Source organism: Musa acuminata, chromosome BXJ3-8 (assembly GCF_036884655.1).
Source record: "Musa acuminata AAA Group cultivar baxijiao chromosome BXJ3-8, Cavendish_Baxijiao_AAA, whole genome shotgun sequence".
In the NCBI taxonomy this organism is placed as follows: domain Eukaryota; kingdom Viridiplantae; phylum Streptophyta; class Magnoliopsida; order Zingiberales; family Musaceae; genus Musa; species Musa acuminata.
The window spans coordinates 7,510,321-7,534,820 of record NC_088356.1 but is presented as its reverse complement, the minus strand read 5'-3'; the positions used below and the strand labels follow the sequence as shown (position 1 = coordinate 7,534,820).

At 38.2% G+C, this 24,500-nt stretch overlaps 4 protein-coding genes across 8 annotated transcripts; 2 read left to right on the top strand and 2 right to left on the bottom strand.

Moving 5' to 3' along the window:
• Positions 1-990: 990 nt before the first annotated feature.
• On the top strand, positions 991-7,057 carry LOC135644038 (homeobox protein knotted-1-like 1). Of its 4 annotated transcripts, none has more exons than XM_065161412.1 (7): positions 991-1,105; positions 1,308-1,450; positions 1,565-1,787; positions 1,875-1,985; positions 2,154-2,316; positions 6,100-6,347; positions 6,444-7,057. In XM_065161412.1, exons 3-7 carry the CDS (start codon positions 1,575-1,577, stop codon positions 6,630-6,632), a joined length of 924 nt encoding a protein of 307 aa, XP_065017484.1. In that variant the 5' UTR covers positions 991-1,105; positions 1,308-1,450; positions 1,565-1,574; the 3' UTR covers positions 6,633-7,057. The 4 variants fall into 4 exon arrangements, with proteins under 4 accessions (XP_065017484.1, XP_065017485.1, XP_065017487.1 ...); XM_065161413.1 differs by having other exon boundaries at positions 1,105-1,244; XM_065161415.1 differs by lacking the exon at positions 991-1,105 and having other exon boundaries at positions 1,122-1,450; positions 1,569-1,787.
• An 836-nt stretch (positions 7,058-7,893) lies between these two features.
• Positions 7,894-14,481, bottom strand: LOC135644039 (uncharacterized). The gene is made up of 2 exons (XM_065161416.1): positions 14,250-14,481; positions 7,894-8,964 (listed from the first exon to the last, which is right to left on the bottom strand). The coding sequence occupies exons 1-2, from the start codon at positions 14,320-14,322 to the stop codon at positions 8,354-8,356; spliced, it is 684 nt and encodes a 227-aa protein (XP_065017488.1). The 5' UTR covers positions 14,323-14,481; the 3' UTR covers positions 7,894-8,353.
• An 876-nt stretch (positions 14,482-15,357) lies between these two features.
• On the top strand, positions 15,358-16,040 carry LOC103993333 (calvin cycle protein CP12-1, chloroplastic-like). Its single transcript, XM_009413359.3, has one exon. The coding sequence runs from the start codon at positions 15,439-15,441 to the stop codon at positions 15,823-15,825; it is 387 nt and encodes a 128-aa protein (XP_009411634.1). The 5' UTR covers positions 15,358-15,438; the 3' UTR covers positions 15,826-16,040.
• A 2,960-nt stretch (positions 16,041-19,000) lies between these two features.
• LOC135644123 (uncharacterized) lies at positions 19,001-21,806 on the bottom strand. Of its 2 annotated transcripts, none has more exons than XM_065161577.1 (7): positions 21,560-21,806; positions 21,377-21,448; positions 20,509-20,573; positions 19,976-20,123; positions 19,776-19,886; positions 19,593-19,700; positions 19,001-19,413 (listed from the first exon to the last, which is right to left on the bottom strand). In XM_065161577.1, exons 1-7 carry the CDS (start codon positions 21,734-21,736, stop codon positions 19,351-19,353), a joined length of 744 nt encoding a protein of 247 aa, XP_065017649.1. In that variant the 5' UTR covers positions 21,737-21,806; the 3' UTR covers positions 19,001-19,350. The 2 variants fall into 2 exon arrangements, with proteins under 2 accessions (XP_065017649.1, XP_065017650.1); XM_065161578.1 differs by having other exon boundaries at positions 19,806-19,886; positions 21,560-21,804.
• Between the last annotated feature and the right edge of the window lie 2,694 nt (positions 21,807-24,500).

Here is a 24,500-nt window from a genome sequence, read left to right as displayed (position 1 = left end):
CAAAGTCACTATTTGCAATATAACTATCTGTCTTAGTTCATCTCTTTTTGATATTTAAAATATTAATCGTATTTTTCACTAAATATATAATTAATATCTTTTAATCGTTCAAGAAGATGAAATGAAGAGTTTTCTACAATTTTTGGCCCGATTTGAAGCCTTCAGGAACAGCTTGTGCATGTTTCTGATACAGGGCCTGAATTATGTTCCAAGCTGTGATCTTAGTTATCTCAAGTTTCATGGTAGAACATGCGTTGCATTACTCCAATAATTAGGTAAACAGCAGGTTTCAGACGGCCGGACGTTGAGCAGTGAAGGGGACTGGCGTTCTTCTCCTCCTCTGGTCTGCTTTAAGCCTTTACCTCGATTAGAGCACAGAAAGTACTGCTGTGGGAACAAGCGAACTCTACTTCCAGGTGAGCTTGAGATTATAATAAGTCCAGGAAGGTAAAACCCCTGTCTTCCCCCCTAAAAACCCGCGTCCTCGCTCGGGTTCTGCTACTCCCGGTGCACAAGTTATCATGGAAGCCAACGCTTTGGCTTCTCGCTTCGTCCACCACTTACTTCTCTGTGTCTCTGTTTCATGCACACGCGCGCGAGGGAGGAGGGTTTCTACAGAAAGGCAGTCGAGTGATGGAAGCATTGCTCGAGACAAAGAAGTCCTGTTCCTGAGAAGGTGTCGATGACGGTGTCACCCGTTCATCCATGCATCATGGTGTCGAAGGAACCTATTAAGAGCTTTCGGTGATCTGTCGCAGGAACTGCTCGAGCAAGGGGAGCGTGGTAATGGCGGTAGAGGGGAGAGGAGGGGGGGGTGGGGGAAGAAAAGCGCCGAGAGAAGCAGAAGAGAACAGCAACGAAAAGTAAGGTACAGTGGCCGGCTTCGCATGTGGGCCGACGCTGTTCCCCATGAGAGCCACCCGGGCCGTCCGATCAGGCCGACGCCGTCTCATGGCCCGACGCGTGGCTGATCATGACGTCCCCCTTGATGATGATGGGACTGCTATAAATACGGCGGCCCCTTCTCCTTCCCCATCCTCTCGGTCTCTTCCCTTTTGCTCACTGTTCCTTCTGCTGTGGTTGCCATAAAGGACCCTTCTTCCACGTGCGCCACCTCCCTCTGCTCCTCTTCCTCTCTCTCTTCCTCACAATCCAACTATACTTCTCTCGTTCATTTATTTACCATTTATTTTAGTTAAAACAACTGATTATTCTTTTCTTTCAAGCCAAAGAGAACAGAAAAGGTAGGAGATGGGATTACTTCTTCCGTGCTGCTGTGCTTCTTACTTTGTTCTTCCTGCTCTCAGTGGAGGCAAATGGAAGCTGCGGTTCGCTGTCTCTAAAAGAGGAGTTGCTCCAATTTTTAGCATCAATCTGCCATATTTAGCACCTCCGGGCTTCCCGATTCCTCCATCTCCGTCTGCTATTTCTATCGTTATCTTTCCGTTTAGTAAGCAAACGCTTTCTCTCCCGGTCTTATGCATGTCTGGTTCTCTTTTGTTCGAACTCATTCCTTCTTGTTCTTTTGTTTACCTGCTAAGCTTAACGCAACATGTCTGTGAAGCAAGGAGGAGATGGAAGATTTGTATAGCATACATCCCGGGATCCTGCGGGGAGGAGACACGCCGGCCGTAGGGTCGGCGTCCAGCTGCCAAGGGAGCAGCGACGCCTCGGAGGTGACCGGAAGCAGCGGCGGCGTGTCGGATCTGACGGATCTGATTAAAGCTCAGATAGCTAACCATCCTCGATATCCGACTCTTCTATCCGCCTACATCGAGTGCCGAAAGGTATATACGTATATAGAACAGTAATGTAAAGATAACAAGGAATCTAAGAGCTGTTCAGCGTGTGATGTGGCTGTCTTGTACATGAAGGTGGGGGCGCCGCCGGAGGTGGCGACGCTTTTGGAAGAGATCGGGAAGGAGAGTTACTCGAGCGTGGGAGGTGGGGAGATTGGGGCGGATCCGGAGCTCGACGAGTTCATGGTAACGGCAGAGGACTCGGAGAAGCTGCTACGACCTCTTCCTTTCTCTCATTGCTGCTGCTTCGTTTCATTGATTAGCAGTGGATCTTATTGCCTTGTTCCATGCTAATTAATTTTTGAGGTCTCGTACGATCGAGGAATGTTGTTGTGATCTAAGCCTTGATTGCAGGAATCATACTGCCATGTCTTGGTCCGCTACAAGGAGGAGCTCTTGAAACCCTTTGACGAGGCTGCGTCGTTTCTCAACCACATCGAGATGCAGCTCACCGATCTATGCAAAGGGCCGTCCACCGCTCCCACAGCCTCCGCTGCCACCGGGAACTCGCCTTCTGGTAACTGTTGATCATTGCCTAACCTATGTGTAAAAGGTGAAGAAGAGGGATATGGTGGGGTGTTAGGGTTGGGGTAGTGAGCAGTCAAATCGTGTCCATGCAAATGGGGTGCAGATGTGTCAGAATAGGTGGTGGCGTAGGGATTGGTCCAACGTTGTAGGTCTTCCTGCTCTTGGCTTCTCTATCTTGAAGGGTCGTGAAGGAGTTGTCTGATCAATCTCCTATTTGGAAAAGAAGAATCTGTCTCTCTTATTAAAATACTATGGTACGGCTTACGATTCCTTTCCTCCAACTTAAGCCAAAGATTAGGGTTCATCTTAGGATAGTTGACCTTAGGTTTTTGTAGGTTCTGTCCTTATCTCTCTCTCTCTCTCTCTCTAAGCGTCTGAAGGTTTAGGAGATGCTGTTGAAGAATGTGTAACAGCGTTCTAGGAAGATTTTGCTTGGAAAGCTGCTGCAATTAACATCAGTGCAGCAGTGTTCGAAGAAGACTTCAAGGGCCTCTTTCATTTCTTCAGGATTGTTTCCTCTCTATTTTATGCTATAATTGAAGATTCTTTAACCTTAATGCTCGCTAATCTGGAAATAGGTGACCTTGGAGTTGTCCACTGTTTATATTTCTAACGGAGAAGCTAGGGTTCTAGCCAGATTTTGTTTGGGGAATATGTGTAGATTTTGTGTTTGCCTAAACTGCGATAAGAATTGGGTTTTCTTGATCCAAGCTTAGCTTCATAGTCATGTGGTCTTAATTCAGTTGTGGTATTCAGATTAAATGGCTCTTTTGATGTTTGATAAAGGGATGGAGAATGATGGTACTAGAAGATGACTCTGAATGGTTAGATGGATCGAACTTTTTCCCCCGAAAATGACTCGAGAATGTTGATCACATTAATGACGTTGTTGATGAGGGTTACTGGAAGATCCTGGTCATCTAGGCGCACCTTCGTTTGGATGTTGAACTGTCGATAGCATTTTATCTCAACATTCTTCAGATTATTATGATGATAACTTATTGTAATGCTTCTTTAGTAGACTAGCTGAACTGTGGCTTCTGTGGATAAAACTGCCAATCTGTTTGTTGACATTTTTAGTGTTTTTATTGAGAAGATTTTGTGGACTGTCTTACTGCACTTCATGTTGTTTCTCGATTTATATCTGATCGATGGGTAAGTGTATGATTCACACACCTGTCTTGTGCTAGTGATGCTCACACAGAATCAGCCATTTAGAATACTACTACTTTTGGGACACTTAATTCAGTTTTATCAGGAAAGAGCATGTTTTATTTGCTTGGTTTTGTAGAGAAAATTATGTATATTGAAACCTCTCTCTCTCTCTCTCTTCACTTACATGAAACCAAAAAAGAAGATGATCACTTTTTTTTCTTACACTGTATTAACGAATTTGTGATGATATCTATGATTTAATACTGCAAATCATTTCTCTGTCTCTTTAATAGTAAAAGGAACCCTATTTGATAATTGAACCACCACGAGGAAAATTGCGAATAACTACACCTCTCTCTCTCTCTCTCTCTCTCTCTCTCTCTTCACACACAATGAAGCTGAAATAGAAGATGATCTTTTCTTCTTACATTGTATTCAGTTCTGCAAGTCGTTTCTCCGTCTCTTTAATAACAAAAGAAATCCTTTTTTGATAGTTAAGCCACCATGAGGTTATTCCATGCTCATCTAAGCAGATGAAGTGAAATCGCGACATGCATTCTTAAAATTCAAGCATATTAATTTGCTAAATCTATGTTCACTGTGAACTGAATGACCCTTTGAAGATGTCATAGTGAATGTCAGATCTGAGGAGTCCTGATCCTCTAAGTATGAATTACTTGGACACTGACATCCAAGTGAGCAACTAGGTCATGATTATTACGTACGTGTCTGGAAACTTCACCATCCTTTATATCTGGTGTACATTATAAGAATTAATTTATCTTGTTGTTTGTATAGAATATAGCAAAAAATGATTATAAATGCTATTATCTTTATACTAGTAGCATTGGAACCTTTTCCATGTTGCATACTCATTCTCATCTCTAGTATCGTGGCATCTTTTCCATGTGGTACTTACATTCTTATCTTACAATTTTGTTAGCGGTAGTTAACTTAATGCTTATAACATACCTACTAAATGAGCTAAGACATATTTAGCAATGATATACACAATAGCAGTCATATATTTATCTTTAGTTCAACATGTAGCATAACGAATTTCTTTGTTCTTATCATGTGTACTTTTCACTGTTTTATGGTTGAAAATTGCATGTTCTTAAGTGATTGGCTGGTGATCCATCAACTTGGCAAAAGGAAATGCTATATTTTCTATGGGTATATTTTTCGCAATCTTGTGAACTTGTCACTTGAATTTTGGTGTCCACACATTTTTTATGTTTAATTGATTGTGTAATTATCCACCTTCGTAGCAATTCAAACATGCATATTATTATTTCATGATTACACACCAATAGTTATTCTTTAATTGTCTCAGTAACCTTTAAAAATAGATGGATGAAGTGTCCTGAAGATTTCTTATCTAACATAAAATAGTTACAATCAAGGAAAGGTTGATCTGCTATAAGTGTTACTTTGCCTAATTGGTCTTGGCAAGAACCAATCTGCTGATGTAAGCATATTACAATACGAGAGGACATGTCTGAGTACGCTCTCAGTAGATATCAGTAAATTTGTTTGTTGAACTATTGATAAATGGCTCTTAACTCGGTAAGGGTGCTTATTGCTTGTGTAATGTTTGAAAACTTATTTTATGAAACATAAGTAATTACGGAGTGTGGAATATTGGTTAAGGAGTTGGAAATTATTCTTCTACCATCTTAAGCATTTCCCAGCAGAGAAAGAATACTTATAACGTCTGTGGATGACAGTATTCAGAAGATTGTAAAAATAAAAAATTGTGGTGATTCACGTGTGCATCTTATGCATAATAACTACCATATGCCAGATAATATCCTTGTTTTTCCAGATCAAGTGACATTGTAAAGAATGGATTAGAATAGTAGAAACTAGAGATTCAGTGTAGGACAGTCTTGGCTTAAGAGCTGTAGGGTGAATTATTTTTTATTAGGTTTTGAATGTTGGCATAAGCAGAGCAAATCACGTAGAAGATGCAGTCCTGCTGCCACTTTACAAATATTTTTTATTTGATTTTTGTTTATGTGATCCTCCAGAAGTAGACACAGAATTCCAGGGATGAAATCCAAATTATGAGGACACCGTGCTTAGGAAAGGAGAATATACCAGTGATCTCTATGTTTATTTACTAAATTTGTGGGTCTTCTGCTCTGTTTTCCAAATGGAGAAGCTTAAATTACTTTAGTTTCAAGCTAGAAATCCAAGCTATTTGTCACCTTTATAGGTTGATTTTTACGCTTAAATGTTATGTATAAGAAGGCAACAATTGTTAAGAATTGAAATCTTTTGTGTTTTGTTATTTTCTTGGAGGCTTTGAACAGCTGGTGAGATCCAAAAATACTGAAATGAGTTATCAGTGTTAGGAAGGCTGTTTGATATATTTTTCTTTTGTATCTGAGACATTAGAGGTTTGCGGTGTGGATCGAACAGTTTCAAGTGACTAACTTGCATATTTGCTGATCTTGATTTACACAACATTGTAATATTACTTGTTTATCACGTATCCTTTTATTTATACTTCTGACCACTACCAAGATGTATTATCGTGTAGTTTGGTATTATGAGTTGTGCTTCATTATGGTCTTGTTTATGGCATGATCTCTTCTGTAAATTTTCCCAGAGGAAGTGATTGGATCCTCTGATGAAGAACTTAGTTGCGGGGATTTGGAGACTTTGGAAGGCCAGGAATGTGGTTCACGCATGGCCGACCATGAATTGAAGCAGATGCTGCTGACAAAATACAGTGGCTACCTGAGCAATCTGCGGAAGGAATTCTTGAAAAAGAGGAAGAAGGGGAAGCTACCAAAGGATGCGAGGTTGACATTATTAGACTGGTGGAACAGCCATTGCAGATGGCCATATCCAACAGTAATCTCTATGACTTGTTCATTTCACAAGTCCATCTTCAGCTAATTCCATTTCGGCCAGTTGCGAGTCTTAACCATATGGAAATGGTTTGTGTAGGAAGAGGAGAAGGCAAAGCTAGCCGAGAAGACTGGTCTCAACCAGAAGCAAATCAACAATTGGTTCATAAACCAGAGAAAGAGGCACTGGAAGCCATCGGAGGACATGCGCTTCGCGCTAATGGAGGAAGTGAGTGGTGGATCAAGCAGGACGATGTTGTACTTTGACAGTGGTACAATTGGTCCTTAAGCCACTCCAATGTTTCCCTTCCTTTCTCCATTACTGCAAGCTTGCTATGCACTTTATCATGATGTGTATAATGGTTGGATTGATGAGGCTATATTAGCCTTGGTGTGGTTGCGTTAGTTTGTTAGCCTCAAATTGTGTTGAATGTTGATGAGGCCTGAATACAAAGGACATGAGAAGCTTGCAGGCAAGTTTTTCTTGTATTCTTGTATATAATGTTTATAATTATTAGGTGGACTGTGGACCCATTAAGGTTTGGCAATGGTCATGTGACAACTTGGTCAACGACTTGCAATCTTCTTCAGCCATTAAAGTTTTCAATGCCATGGAAGGAGAGTTCTCTCTGTGGATTTACAAAAGGATGTTGGCCTCAGTTGAATGTAACTTAGAACATAAGGTGTTTTCATGGAAATGTTTCTCTTTTTTAACTATTCCTAAAAAGATATCTTTAATGTTTAGTTTTTAACAATTGGTGTGTTTTTTTGTACAATTTGTGGTATTTTTTCATCACGGTTATAATGCAAGAGACGATAAGGCTATGGCAGGATAGATATCTGGCAAGATATTGTGGAGGGAAAAGAGATGATGAGACGATAAGGAATGAGACAATTTTAAGAGCTATTTATGTATTAAAGAATAAAAGGAAGCATAAAATATATAATTGAAAACTGAAAATCAAATGAATTAATTTCACACGAATTTTAATTGTTAATTAAATTTTCAATTTTACATCTTTTTGGACAAAATTTTTCAAGAAAAATATTAATTAATTTCACATGAATTTTAAGTGGTGTTTTTCATCACGGTTATGATGCGATTTAAGATATCATGGAAGGAAAGGAGATGATAAAGAGGGAAAACAGACGATAAGGTTACGACGGGATAGATAGCTGGGAGGGAAAATAGACGATAATCGAGGAATGAGACGATTTTAAAAGGTATTTATGTATTAGAGAATAAAAGGAAGCATAAAATATATAATCGAAAACTAAAAATCAAATGAATTAATTTCACATGAATTTTAATTGTTAATTAATTTTTCAATTTTACATCTTTTTTGACAACTTTTCAGGAAAAATGTTAATTAATATCACATGAATTTTTTCATGGGCAAAGGTAAAAGTATCAAATCATGTAAATTTTTAATTGATTTTCTCCTCGCAAGAACATAAGATGAAGAAGAATTGTTAGGACCAAAATCATGATGGAAAGGGAGATAAGAGTAGCATAAATAATAGGTTATTCTAATCATTAGAATCCTTGGTTGAATCAAAACAAACACTTTCACTTACTTATCAACAGGTATTTGATGCATGGGAAGGACAGTCCACAAACAGATGTTTATACAAAGAGATGAAACGAAAATAAACTTCATCCATCAAAAAATTTCTTGTCAAAACTGTCACCAGCTTCGATAAATTTAATTCGAATAGCAATAGGAAAACACCAGACTCCATCAACCCCTCAACCAATAATGCCATGCATTTTTTACCTGTCACTCAACTCATGCTGCAATTGATCGTCTGTTCCACCGCAAGGAAGGGACACTCCAAAACCAATTATACACGGAATACGAGGGAACAATAATTATACACATGACTCTGTATCAGAATCCAGCAGAAGTAATTGATTCAAAAGTGTGTCCAGCCCTCGGAAGCTTCAGTGGGAGTTTTGGAACACCAGTTTGCTCACTAGGATTCTCACACTAGAAATTTTCTGCCGAGTTAATATGCATCTTCTGATCCAGAGTCCCAAGTATCAGTAGAAGAACTAGTTTCTTCTTCCGGTCGAACAACGTGTAACAAGTAATCCATTCCATTTATAATATCATATACCATCAGGCCCATTCTTCCTCCGACCCAGCTACCAAGTTGGCTTCCCATAAGATAACCAAATCTTCCCATTCTCTGCTCTCCAAAGTATCCTCCTGCATAGGTCCCAAATGACGTGCCAGCTCCTCTGAGGAAACCCTCTGTCATGGTTCCCTCAAAGTATAAGGCTTCAAAGAAATCCCACCCTGATGATATGATTGGACCTAAAATGCGCTTGGCCTGCCTGGAAGCTACCTTTGCAGCTTTTGCTCCAGCTTTCTGTGCCTGCTTTACAGCCACGCTGGTACTCACACCCCCTGTCAATGCCTCACTCAGAGCAATCTCGGTAGCTCGCTGCCTTACTCTTTCCACATGTGCATTCCTGATGTTGTATACATACAGCTTAACCCCCTCTTTGCTCACACAGGCAAGACTTCCAGATCTCATGTCAAAACAGTTCATGAACGTGAACTTCCCACTTTTGGATGCAGCTTCTTCTCCGACTAATTCCCTGAATTTTTCAGCTGCAATGGCAGTAGAATAATTGAAAAAGGGGACAAACTTATAAAATATGTAATCACAATGAAGCATAAGATAAATGGTGCATTTTATGAAAAAATATTATAGTTTTCTAAGTTAGTAGCATATATAAAAAAGAGATGATGGTCTCAATAATGGATGTAGATCTACAAGGATAAGAAATATAGCATTTTAGTAAATAGTTTTACTGTCATGTCAAGGTGGCCAATTGGAGCAATAACTTATACAGAATAATCTAATTGAATAATTGATCCAAGATACCTAAAACTTTTACTTAAAGGGACTTATTGTTCATCCAATTTAACTATTTTCTCTTGTCTATTTCTAGAATCACCAATATTACATTTTATATATTTAGTTTTAGTTCTACTTAATCTATAACATTTAGTTTCTAAGGTTTACCTCCATAGTTCAAGTTTATAATTAATTTCACTTAGGCCCTCATCAACTAATACAATGTCATAACAAATAACATACATCATGGAGGTCTATCATATAAGTGACCAGAAAGTTCATCCATTATCAATGTGAAATGGTAGGGACTTAATGCGGATCCTTAATGTAATTCTATGCTAATAAGAAACTCATTAGATACACTTTTTATAGTTCTATAACTAATAACTACATTATTATACATATATTTAATAACATCAATAGATACACATTTCTTTTCTAAAACTCACCATAATAAATCTCTAGAAACCCTATCATAGGGTTTCTCTAAGTCAATAAAAACCTATACGGATCATTCTTTTTCTCCCGATACTTTTTCATTAATTGTCTTAATAAATAAATAACTTTATGATTGATTTTTCAAGCATAAAATCAAATTGATTTTTAGAGATATTTGTTTCAAGCATAATCCTACTTTCAATAACACTTTTCCAAGGTTTCACTCTTAATTTTAATTTCTCTATAATTTGAATGATTTTATATATCATCCTTACAGCTATCTTATAAATTTATTTTTCATAATCTCAAAGGTATCCGATGATCATACAAGACTCTTGATACCCCTTGTCATTTTAACCATCTTATTTTTATTCTATGAATAATATCTCCATTAATCTCTCTATCTTATTGAATAATTAATCCAAGATACCTAAAACTTTTACTTAAAGAGACTTAGTGTTCGTCCAATTTAACTATTTTCTCTTGTCTATTTTTAAATCACCAATATTATATTTTATATATTTAATTTTATTTCTACTTAATCTATAACATTTAGTTTATAAGGTTTGCCTCCATAACTCAAGTTTATAATTAATTTCACTTAGGCTCTCATCAATTAATACAATGTCATAGCAAATTACATACATTATGGAGGTCTATTATATAAGTGACCAGAAAGTTCATCCATTATCAATGTGAAATGATAGGGACTTAATGCAGATCCTTGGTGTAATTCTATGCTAATAAGAAACTCATTAGATATACTTTCTATAGTTCTATAACTAATAGCTACATTATTATACATATCTTTAATAACATCAATATAATTAGTGGATACATATTTCTTTTCTAAAGCCCACTATAATAAATCTCTTAAAACCCTATCATAGGGTTTCTCTAAGTCAATAAAAACCTATACGAATCTTTCTTTTTCTCCTGATACTTGTTTTTTAGAGATATTTGTTTCAAGCCTTATCCTACTTTCAATAACACTTTTCCAAGGTTTCATAGCATGACTCTTAATTTTAATTCCTCTATAATTTGAATGATTTTATATATCATCCTTATTTTTATAAATTGACACTAAAAAACTCTTTTAACATTCATCAGGCTTCCTTCCAAATCTCATGATTTTATTAAATAAGCTAATTAACCATGCTACTCTCTTGTCCCTTAAACTTTTCCAGACCTCAAAAAAAATATCATCGGGCCCCACACTCTTAGCTATTTTCATATTCTTTAATACGATTTTCCTTCATTAACTCTAATTTTATGAATAAATCTATGTTTTTTTTAAATCTACCACTATTATTTATCGTTAAATTTAAGTCCCGTGTGAAATATTTATTAAATAATTTATAAAAAAATAAGTTTTTTCATCTTTCTTTAATCTCGTTATCATTAACAAGTATTATTCGATTTTCATCTTTAATACATCTAATTTTATCTAAATCCTTACACTTTCTTTTCTTAATTTTAGCAATTTGATATATATCTCTTTCATCATCTTTAGTACCTAATTTATTACAAAAATTATCATAAGCTTTATATTTTGCTATACTAATAGCTTTTTTAGTTGTACTAACTAACATTGGTGGTGTTAAAAAAAAAAAAAGCTTATTACCAATTGGCAAAATCCAAACAGAATTAAAGGATCCAGCATTACTTTTCAAGAAAGACCCTTTTCAATAGGTTTATAGCTTTTCTATATGACCATTATTCTTTATACCTGAAAATAAATGCACTACAAAGTTGAGTACACCACATGTAGGCACGAGCATGGGCTATGTTGTCATGATCAAAATTGCACCATGGAATGTAGAAGATCTCAGGTTAGATCAGTTTGTGAGTTGAATTGTAAATCACTAGATTTCTCTATCTTTTAAAAGCTAAATCATTAAAGAAATTAAAAACAAAGGGAAATCTAGTGAATTTAAAATCTAAATCTAGTGAATTGTAAATCACTAGATTTCTCTATCTTTTAAAAGCTAAATCATTAAAGAAATTAAAAACAAAGGGAAATAAGAGTTAGCTGAAAATTAGATGAATGGAGAATAAGAAAGCATCACTTTCTCCAAAGAACTAAGAAGGAAAACAATAAAACAAAAGAAAACAAAATTTTAGGCACCTTCCTTGTGCACACTCTTAACCTCTTCAAGAAACAAATATTGCAGTTTCTTACTTTCTTTAATCAAAAGTATTTCACTCTTTGAAGATTTTCTTTAAGTGTTATAGAATTTCAGAATAGCATATCTCCTTTCAATAAAAACCAAACATAAGCAAATAACAGAGATCTGTTGGGCAAAGTGCTTGAAAAATCCACACAAGCTATGAAAGTGGCAATGGCTCAGTTTTTCCACAGCAATGTGAATTATCCAGATGCAGGCCACCTCATCTAATTGCTCAAGCAGTGTTGACATGAGAATTGAGGACTTGCCAAATCATTTAGTGCTACAACTTATAAACATGAATTCCCAGAAAACGAAGATCTACTCAGTTCCATGCGTTGCCAACATATTAATCTTTGTATAACTAGACTTGACATCTTAGCCAATAAAGATTTTATGTGAAGGTCAACCCCGAACCTTCTGTTTATACTTTATGGTTTCGCTTTAAATTTGACAGGTCAAACCAGAATGAAGCCTAAAACACTTCCTGTGTCTATAACTTCAAGCGCTACAATGTAATCACAAAAAGTACTTTAGGGGACTTTTGAGCACAAAATTGTAAGGAAGTACTAAAGTTGAAAGCAAAGTATATGATTGTTTTTCTTCCAAGTGTCTGAACAGACTTAAATGCTTAATGTTAGGAGTCTTTGATTGTTAACACCAGCCTAGATCAACAAATCAAATATGCTATCTAACTAAATTGTGAGAAGAAGCTGAGAAAGGATAGAGACAGAGGAAAAAACGAAAAAAAAGAAAAGAAAAACCACTGTGCTATCTTATGGCTCTCCTAGACCACAAAAACGATACCGAAGATTGGACAGGAAGCAGAATTTTCTGTATTAGGGTCTGAGAAATGGTCAACTATGCATCATAGTGGTTGACTTGAAAAGCTGCATGAAGGCAGTTTTAGAGGATACAATCAGTTAACTGAAGCTGTAAGATGAGCCTCTCCATGCCACTATAGGACTAGTTTAATAACAGAGGAGCAAAGGTAAAAGATAATTGTTTCCTTGCAAACAGTTTTAGGATTAATTTCTGTTTAGATCAGGACCCTATCAAAAAAATTTAATATTTATCATTTTCAGTAATTGTATAATGTTGGCAATTCCATTATTCTGAGATTAACAGTCTCAATCATTTTAATTCAATATGACAAAAATTGCTGACATAATTCATTAGAAATCTGAGGACAAAATGTGATGGGATCAATATTGGTGGTTTTGGTCAATTAATAGTAGCAGTAATGCCGAAACTGAAACTCAGAGTGAGTTCTTGATCGAAGTAGGCTGCTCTTAACACATCCCCATCAATCCAAATTGAGACCCATGGAAACTCAAGTCATGTAACTTTACTGATGGCATAATATATCTTTTTGAAAGGCTGAACATGCCCCCCAGGTGCCTCCTATGCCACAATTTCCTCTCTATTTCTTGTCCTCCTTCTTGCTTTCCCCCCTTCAAGTGGGAGATTTTTTTTTACCCTTTAATGACCTCCCTGTCACCACCAACTAGTATAGTAACTCCAAAGGCATTGATGATCAACACCGTTCTTAACCGCCTCACAGTTTGCCGATAAAACCACAATTTTCCTCAAATGCAACAGACAGAGGACATCAATATGGTTGTCAAACAAGCCTGTAGTGTCACCCATGGGTTCTCTCTCTCTCTCTCTCTCCTCCCCTGATTAACCTCACTGAATATACCCTAGTCCCTCCCTCCCACTTTCTCTTTCTCCCAGTCCCTTCCCCACCCCCTTTTCTATGATGGTGCACTGCAAGCTGTGGAGAAGTATCCCTGTAATTAGACAGTATGAGGGTAGGTATGGACTCAAGAAAATAGAGTTGTGGCAAGTACAAATACAAAGAAGCCAGCCCCTGATCTGCACCAATACTATTCATATAAAACAAAATATCACATTCAGCAAAACAGCTTCTGGTGGCCAATAATCTCGAGTAGTTGCCTGTGATCTCATATGAGCAATAAACACATCTTGAATTGTACTGCTATATTCATTCTAGAAACGAGAACATATGCTGCACCTTCTCATCCAATTGATCATTGATTTGATCTGCTTTTATTGGAAACTCTACTCGATGACATCATTGCATTTACAATAGGAAATTGCTATATTGACATTACATTCATGAAATCTTTTGGTTCCGTTATGGTGCACCTCGGTTATCCCAGAATTGCGGCCCGACGGTATTCCCAAACCCTAAAAGTAAACCATTATCAAATACTAAGTCTACAAAATCTTATTTTTATTCATCCACAATGGCATAATCAGCGCCAATGACCACGATTTCCCAAACCCAAACCATAACTCCGATCAAAAAGAAACAAGAGAAACAGAATCCAAAATTAAGAAACAATCCGAAAAGAAGGAAAACTAGGGGAGACGTGAAGTGAAAAGATCGAACCAATGCGAACCTGTCATGCTAAGAACTATTAGACCGAAGATGAAGAGCAGGAGCTGCACACGCCGCTTCTGGAGATCCATCATCTTCCCCAGGCGAGAGAAAACCCTGCCCCGACTCTCTCCGAGTCTGTTTAGCTCACGGGAAGAGAGGTAAAGAAAACGAACCTCCGTTCTTCCTCCGGGAGGAGAGGGAAAGAGAACGAACCGCCGGTCTTCCCCTCCAATTCAAGAAGATTTGGATCCCAGTGAGCCGTAAAATAAGTGGTTGCATTGCATGCACCTACGCCTAGACACCAAACACAGAAAGGTGTCCTCCCTTTGGTCACCAAGGCGTGGAGCCCAATTCATGGTGTGGGACCCAAACCCCGATGGTCCAAGGAAGGTTGTGCTCCCCTGGAAGCGCGAGGCGCGTCCAATGCACACGAGCAAGTTGTTTACCCTAACACCAACCCTGTTTGTGATTGGAGGTGAACCGTAGACCGAGTGGGACCGTGACGTGAGTTTCTCGAATCGGTATTCACCGACTTTTGCTACGGCAGAATGCGTTCCCGACGACGTTTACCTAACTGTTAATAGGTGGACAACGTGGGCCTTCAGGCTGGCCCCACTCGAGCCCCACAAGTACCGCCAATCATACGTCAGGTAACTTTCTTCCAGGAAAAATTATTTCAAGATATAATTATTTATTTTGATTTGCTAGCTTTTCTTTCCCAATAATTTTTATCTGTCTCTCTCAATTTTCCTTTAATCACACTGGTTCTTTTGAATGACAGAACAGCTTCAAATATCAAGGATATTTAGATAGCTGATTGGATTGATGAGAGTGACAAACAAGGTCAGCACCACCGCCAGTTCTTCTCTTTTTCTTTTCTTCCTGTTGTGAAGTAACACTAAATGGAAGAGAGCTGCTAAACCATGAGGAGCAGTTGTCTCTTTTGAAGTCCTAACAATGAGAAAATATCAGAAATGTTGATCTGCCACCAGTATACCACCCAATACTTGTCCATGCTACACCACTCCAAATTGTAGTAAATATCTACAAGCCTGTGGATATTAGAGCCCTCCAATTGGCTTGAAGAAGATAAGAGATAAGTGTTCTCCAATGCCTATAAGACCAGTCTAATTCTTCCCTTCTGGCACTGCAGCACATCTTGGTTTTGCTACAGTACTATCATCGGGACCAACTGCAAGAGGTGGTGCATGCTCATGGCGGCAACAGCTGCTTCCAGCGTGAGACTTTCCACCACAGGGGCGGTCTCCACGAAGGCACAACTCCCCAGGCCGCAGCGGCCTCATGCGAGGCTCCTCCCGCTTCTCGGTGGCCGGCGCCGCGCGGTGCTCGCCGCGAGCGCCCCGTCGACTCCGCCCGACATCTCCGACAAGGTATCGGAGAGCATCAAGAAGGCGGAGGATGCGTGCTCGGGCGACGCGGTGAGCGGGGAGTGCGCGGCCGCGTGGGACGAGGTGGAGGAGCTCAGCGCGGCGGCCAGCCACGCCCGGGACAAGCTCAAGGCCAACTCCGACCCCCTCGAGAACTACTGCAAGGACAACCCCGAGACCGACGAGTGCCGCACCTACGACAACTGAAGGCCCGAGACAAGCATGCAGAAGCGATTGCATGCACTGTTCGACTGCAGAGTGCATGCAGAAATAGTGTATTATCTCTATACACTTACTTGCATGTTTGTTTAATGATTAAGATAAATTGGTGTTCTTATCTATTGGAGAAACATCGATCAATCATCTTTGTGGGAATCGATAGGGTATTTTCCACACACAATATATTGTGTTTTCTGTCTTCACCAGATCTAACGATGTTCAGGCTTCCTAGATAATCGATACAAGCTTAGATTTGCTTGTTAATTGATCAAGCTTTAAAAGTTTATCGCTTTATGCTGTCATCTATAACTCAACCTTCTAAGTTCATACATAAGGATGAGTCTCACAGCTCAACTTCTCTTCTACAAGAAACAAAACATCAAAGGCAATCTTGAGCTGTTCATGAATGATACATTTCAGTAACCAGTCCTAGCTTGCAACAGCTTCACTACAAGAGGGGGAAGGTGAAATAAAAATTGCCATATTTTAAGTACATCTACAGATAGAAAGCATTTACAATTGCCAATCACAGATTTATGCATAAGAAATCGAAGTTGACAGTAATTGGTACTGCATTTCAGGTGCAAAAGAATGATCAACATGATTATTAGCGCTTGATGCCTGCCTTGATTTGGCTATCTAATCCAATAAACTATTGAACATTTACTGCAAGGTAATGTTACAATAAGCACACAGCCATGTAGCACATACTGACTCAAACACAAACAACCACACTAATTTAAATACGACTCGGGAAAACGAAAACATAAGCATCGGATAGACCTTTCTTTGCACAACAATGATGGCTCAGAACTGGAACATGTCGGCATTGGCCATGATCGGCTGTGATGTGGAAGGAAGCTGCCATGGCTTCAGAAGAGGGATTGGTATCTCTGGTATGTCCATGGCCATCCCACTGACCTCCTCAACCATGCGGAGCACCGAGTTCACAGAGTGCAGCCTCTCAGCCAATTCATGTAGCTGAGCTCTTAAGATGGCGTTCTCTGATTCCACTGTGATGTACTGCTGCGTCGCCAGATTGATCTGCGCGTTGATCTGACTGTTTTGGTGCTTGAGCTGCGCCGCGAGGTTCATCAGATCATCCAAACGCTGCTGCCTCCTCATCCTAGACCTCCTCGCGGACTCCCTGTTCGAGAGCATCCTCTTCCTCTTCCTCTCGTCGTTCGGCAAGGAAGACATCCACTTTGGCTGGGTGGTTCTCTGATTCTAAACTAATCAAAATTGGATTGAACGAAGCAATCAAGAAGTGAGGTTTTTAGTTCATGAGATCACATAGGACCAGTAAAGGAGGACCACCGAGAAGGAGTGGAGGAAGCAGATGCTGAGAGTAGCTAGATCCATGAAGGCTAGAAACCGGTTTTCGACAGACTTAGAGACCACAGAATTAAGATCATCGACGCTCTTTAAGATCAAACGTGAAGACCAAGGAACAGATTTTGAGAAGAGTAATCTCTCTAAACGGAAAGGTGGATCCCAAAGACCAGATTTTGGGGATTGAGGATGAAGATCATCAACCTAAAAGCCAAAACCAACCTCGAAAGATCAGATTTTGACGCTGGATTTGTATCCTAACAAGGGTCCAGCCACAGATTAACGGTACAGAAACCAAAGATAGGCCCTAACTCTTGAGAACAGGAAAGCAGAGAGAGATGAAGAAGAACACTTAGCTGGAATCGATCGACCGAACGAATGAAAGAAGGTCATCACAGCTTTGAAATGGGCTATTTGTAGAGGAAGGCACGGGTGTCGTGGAACGAGTTCATTTGGTTCTCGACGTGGGCGATGACTTCACGTGGGACAACCAGATGCGGTGGTCTTGTGTGCTGGAGCGCCATGGTTGGAGGAGTCGAGCTGTCGCCTCGAGAAAGCGTGTTCAAGCTGCCGACTATCGATAGCTGGGAAAGCATCTCTTGAAATCTCCTAGAACACCACCATCGAACACTTGCCGGATTTGACTGGGAATCTTGCTTAGATTCAATGGTCATGAAGAGGCAGGAGATATTCTCCGAGAATATTCTCGTAACGATCTCTGTGAACATATCATGTTCTGACATGATCTGCTTCCCGAAATTTATGGTCAAGTGTTGCAGCAAAAAGATTAGTCCGTAGACGATGAGACCAGTCTTGTAGAGCGCCTTACCCAAGGAGACGAGCTCGCATAGGCGATCCTCGAACCGGCCCGATCCACAGCTTGGCCTCCTTGGCCATCCCCTGCTCCTGCCTTGCCCTTGACTGGGCGGAGGCTATTGCCTCCGGCGTGGCGTCGATGCTCCACCGACCGGCGGAACGAGGCTCTGGGGACGTGGGCCGGTACCGGGAGCAGGAAGGAGCCTTAATGGGCCGAGCGGGAGAGTGGAGATGGGCGGAGGCGTGCAGGCGACGGAGGCCCGCGGCGTCGTCGTGCCACCGTGTGAGGCCAATAGAGAGAAGCCGGGAGTGAGTGCGGTTGGGCCCGTGTTTTCGAGCCAACGGTGGGTGAGCGAGCAGCGTCAGGGGAAAGGTTTGGGTCGGACCGGGTCGCACGACTCGTCTGCCCCATATCGTGCAGCTCTGCTGCCCGAGTCCAGCCAGGATTCACCCGTTTGAGCACGCCCATTCGCGCACAAATCGGACCCACCAGCTCTGTTACCGCAAAACCCTAAACTGTGTTTCCGCTAAATTATAATCAAGACTTTAATTAGATGACAATTTCCACAAAGTTAAAGCTATATGATGATATTTTTAATACTCCCGTCACTTATACGCTAAAAATCATTAAGTCTTTTAGAAAATGATTTAAACTATATAAATTGTAATAAAAATCATCAAAATCTCTATAGAAATATTTTTTTGCTTTTTGTTCTTTGTCATAAGCCCTTTAACTTGAATGGATTTTCTTCCCTTTATCCTCATCTCAAATCCTATTCAAAATCCAATTCCTAATTAGTAATTTTGGACAGAATGAAAGACAGCAAAACATCTGTTCTCAATCTCACTATTGAGAAATCTGTATGTATGTCTAGATCTGCAGAAGATTACACCAGTGGAAGCTCTGATATCTGTTCTTAATTGAAATCAATTTTTCGATGCTCTTTGCTTGAGAAATGTCCTTATTAAAGCAGTAAAATTTGTACCAAAGCATCACCAAGAAGTGTGCCATAGCTGAAAAATCACAGCTAAATAACATTTTCTTATATGTACAAAAGTACATTTTATGGTTCTACATTGAAGACATTGGGGTGCTCATGAAACACATATACCCAAATGAAGAAGTTATTCCACTGATCTAGCCGTCGCTCTGCGTGCAGATCATGTGGAACAAAGCAAGAAAAAGTATCAGAATCATAGCCAATGTGTTGGTCCTTCTATAGTAATATAAACTGCTGGTTTCAGATGGAAAGGACATTGATAATGCAAGTAGATTGTGTTGTGTTCAAGCTCATCTTCTTCTTTAGGAACAAAGCAAGAGCTATTGTGTTCAGATGGAAAGGACATAGACAATCATGGATGCATTTAGATTGCGTTGTGTTCAACTTCATTTTCTTCCATTCCATTGACCAATAAATTAACTCCCCTCTGTTCAACAAAAAAGAGAACATAATTCAGAAACATAGATCATTCGATATATCTAAAATGATATAATAACTCTTGTTTACGTTTTCTTTTCTATATCATAAATTATAGCAAGATCAAAATATCTAGTTTTTATTGAAAAAAAATGATATACTAACTATGAGATGTCTATAATGGCTTACATGGAGTTGCTCCAGCTGATACTGCTTCTGTGCCTGTTGAACTGCTGATATCGACCACATTACTACATAGAATGGCAGTAAAATTCCACTGGCTCTTAGCAGAAACACCTGCACAAAATTCTCAGAACATTTACATGTAAACCGTGCCGAAATAAACCTAAATATGTAGCTTAGCAATAGTACCAGTGACCACAGACTAAGATCAACACTCACTGTGAGGATGCCAAATGTGTGGTGATTAGCCCCAAGTATTATGACAGCAATCAAATGCCTGATCAGCAACATGATAGTGAACTGCATGTATATGTTTCAGACATCATTAACTAGAAGGCTAAGATCAAATACATAAATCATCTTGTTTACATCTAATTCAAATTGCTGACCGTGATAACCACAGATCGACAGCAAGAGGTACATCCATGCGATCCAGGGGAACACACAGTGTAACCTGGGCCTGCTGCATCATCAGTTACAGTGATGGATCCAGGGTTTTCTGGATCATAATTAATCCTGGAGGCTTCCAAGCTTTCCCTGGCATCATCGTTAAATCTTGTCAGCACCAGAGTTTAAATCTTGTACCATATCATTCTAGATATAATTGCTGTGTATTGAGAATAAGAAATGATCAGATTGACAGCTAACAGTTAGGCCCATGAGATCAAAATGGAGTAACATGTTAGGTTCCACAGTATCCATGACTTGGATATTGAGGGATCAACAGATGCTGCAAGCACCACAGGTACAAAATTAGCTTCTGTTTTTAGGGCCCACAATTAGTAGAAATTGGGTGTTAGCTGGCAGCCATATGATCATTCCGTATCTGGGAAAAAAATTCAGAATCAAAGAGCATGTTGCAGCCAGAGTGGGCCTTTAATTTCCTAGCATAAATTGATTGAAGAGAAGGAGCTAAGGTCACCTGATGGTCACAGCTACATCCACCAAGGCCTTCTTTTCAGGAACAGTATAGCCTGGTTCAAATACCTGTGAGAGAGTTAAAACAGAAAAAGTTTTGATTAAGAGGAAAATATATGAGAATTTGATTGTTATGTGCATCAACTATGTGAAACTTGATCTCAAATATAAAACAGGATGAATGATTTAAGAGGACAACAAAATGGAGTAAAATTTCCTATTAGTAGTGGGACAACAAAATGGAGTTGAATAAGATGGAGACTGTCTTAGTCCATAAATCTTCAAACTTCAGCAACCACAAAAGAGACAGGCAGTGGAGAGTATGATATTATCTTTAACAAACTTTTAGAATAGAAAATGTAGTAGTTCTGAAGTCAGCAAAAGATCTCAACAGAATGAAGTAATTTTGAAGTCAGAAGAAGATAATAACCATGTTTCAGGGTCATCATAAAATTGCATTTAGCCATGCACAAAAATCTGAATAGGAAATAAATAAAAGTGCCCTTTTCTGTTGAAATTTGGAGAACCGAAACAAATGGATGGAGTCTGACAATGATCTTCTTCAATGAGTAACTTGTAAAATAGAACAAAATGGATAAAAAGATCAGCAAACTAGGCTTGGATAAGTATAAGATGTAGAGACTCTCTTCTTAGTAATTCAAGGTTCTTCTTATTAGCAAAAAAAAAGAAGTAATAAGATATAGAAATTTAGTACAGAGACTTTTGAGAAGAGATTTGTCAGGGAAGAAATGCAAAGGAAACCTAGATATCTTCTCATCCTTGAAGAAGATATAATCCAGTTTCTGTATTCTTTCTTGTTTAGTTCAGTTTAAAAGTATCAACCATGTACTACTCATGTTTCTCTCTCTAACCTGAAGGCAAATTTCACAAACATTGCTTCCTTTCTGATCACACCACCTCTGGATGCACTCTCTGTGAGCAAACTGGAAGGGGGAACATCAAATCAATATCACAATAAAATAAAAACCTTTCCTTCATACCAAATCCACCAAGGAAATCTAACAAGAAGAGAAAAACCATTTAAAAGTAATTACCTTCAGAGTCCCAGAGCAAGCACAAGGGGTTTCCATGCTGGTGGAGCTCTCTTCCTCCTCTTCATGGCATATTTTGCATAGACATGTGGAAGCAAACGGAGGCAAATAAGCACAAGACGCGGCAGCTAATCCCTCGTCCACAAGCAATCTAGTTTCTTGTCTGACGCCAAATTCCATCTCTCTTTCTCTCTCTCTCTCTCTCTCTCTCTCTCTCTCCCTCCCTCGCTCTTTCTCTCACACGACACACCAGTTCAAACTATATAAGCAAGGGACAAACAAAATTGGTGGGCACAGGATGCCATTTCACTGCAAGGAAATGGCGGAAGTGTCCCTGAAGGTGTTGCTAGTGTCGGACCAACCAAGGGTGACAGTGTTTTCCTTCTGCACTGTGCAGGATTTGGTCTACGAGTTGGAAAGGATGTTGGACCTGCAAAACATTGACTGTGACAGCAAATGCGCAATAAGCCTTGTGGCTGCAGGCTCTGTTAGATTAATAAGAACTTGTTCTTGAAGTTTGACAGCAATGGACATGCAGGCTGTTTTGAAATCTGCAGAACAAACACCGGGAGGGAGACCCATTATCTTCTTCCTAATTGTATCTAAATACTGAGATTGCATAAGAGATTAGTCTGATACCACTTCAACCAAAAAGCTTTTATAATTACTCTATGTAAATATAAAAATTATAATCATATTATTATTTTTATTATTATTATGTGAAAAATCTTAATATCAATAATCATGAATTGAAGATGAGATGTGCATGCATTTTGATATTACACGAAAAAAATTTTGAAGATTAAATTTTCTTTCGCCTCTCTTTTCATCTTTCACAAGACTAAAATATATTTGTATTATCATATTGAGTTCGTAGAAGATTCTGTCTATTTATAAACGAGCATAATAAGTCAAAAATAAATAATTAATAGTGTCTTTATCATAAAGGTTATATCGGATCATAGAATTTTTTTTCTTAATGACTAATAATTATAATTATAATTATAATCTAAATCTAAATAAATTTATAATATATCTTATTCAATTAAATAGGGACATATGATCTAATATTCTCTCACTTGATTTGACACGCTAAATGAGAGTTATATATGCTCTAACGATTTTAAATAATTTGAAACAGAAATTATAGGGATATTAAAAGCGTGATAAATATATATAATAAAGTATCACTATAAAATAAAAAGTAATATTAATACTTTAAGTTTTTAAAATATGATAAATTATTGATATAATACATATTTTACTTTTAGAAAAAAATATTAATATATTTAGTGTTCATTTAAAGTTATTTATGAATAATTAATATTATTCTTACAAAATAGTATTACTATAGTACATAAAATATAAAGATATCTAAAACAGTATCATCCTACTTATCATATATAATTATGAATATTATTTTTAATATCATTTATGATTAATTATTTAATATAATATTTAAAGTTATTTGTCAAAACCACTTTAGCGATTATTAAACTAATATAATAATATAAAATATAATTTAAAAATATTATAAAAATAATAAAAATATTTATTATAATTCATACACCATAGTCTACTAGGCCACCTTAGTAGTTACAAATAATATTCATCAAATATTCTATAGTATTGATCACTAAAAAATAACCATAATAATTATTGAATAGAATATTTAATCAACATAAAAAAAACTCATATAATGATAATGATCATGATAAATAAACAATTAAACTGTAGATTACGAGTTAACACCTAATATGTCTCTCTAATCCAACTTTCAACAACTATCATGTTCTCAAAGAGTTTGCTATAATTTGATAGTTTTCAATAGACATACTGAGATGAGTGAGCTGTTCAGCATACACAAAGCAAGCTTGAAGCTTCTCATTGACAATTCCACTATATGCATGACTTTTTCTTCACTGTTGATATCAGACAAGATCAATTATCCAATCCATCATTATTGATGTTCAATGAGTATGGTTGGAAGATTTGAAATTGCTTCTGACATGCATTCACTACTTTTAAAAGGGAAAACTAGAAAATATTCTGCTCTTGCTTGAAACTTCAATCCATCATGGACAACCTCTTGATGTTAACTTGTAGGAGTCTTACCTTTTGAGCTCTCTTTTCTTCATGGTGAATTTTTGCTGTTGAACAGCTCCAACATTAATGTACTACCTTCCAAATTATTGTCCAGTTTATAGGTTTACCCAAGAACTTTATTCATCAAACAAGAAACTTTAACATGAATAAAGTACCAATCAGTCCTTTGGGAACAGAAGAAACAAATTTGAGTACATGTTAGAAGATATCCTCAAGTGGTCCATCTCTTCCTTCTGGCACAGCTCCCAAGCCAGGATTATTTGCTAACTCATTGGTGTTTGTCTCTGTGACTTCCATGACCAAGAAACCACAAGTCTTGGGCAGAGAGTTTAGGTGGAAACCAGCAAAGCACCATTATCGAATTGTTGTATACATCAAAAGGCATAATCGCGACAAAACATGTGCAATTAACTAAGATAATGCTATCATTGTTTAACCCCACTCACTGTCTACATGACTTTTGAAGGTTTGGATTAGTTAGCATCCTTTGAGGTTAAGATGATTAGGACTGGGCATTGTGAAGTTAAGAGACACACACTGACTGAACAACCATTATGCTCCAAAGCTCAAATCCTTGAGATGGATAGATGTCCTTATGTGCATGTTAAGCTGCCAAGGGATTGAAATGCTCAGAAAAGGATACTGTGATTTTTATTCTGTATCTCCTCATTCCTTTACCATTCTCCAAACTCCCTACCAAGATTCAATATCATATTTGATGACAGTTTGAACTGAAAAAAAGGGGTTAATTTGCTCTATATATAATCACTCTTTTGCAGCAAGTATAGCTTTCAGATCTGGTTCACTGCAAAAAGGGTTTAGCAATAATCATATTAAG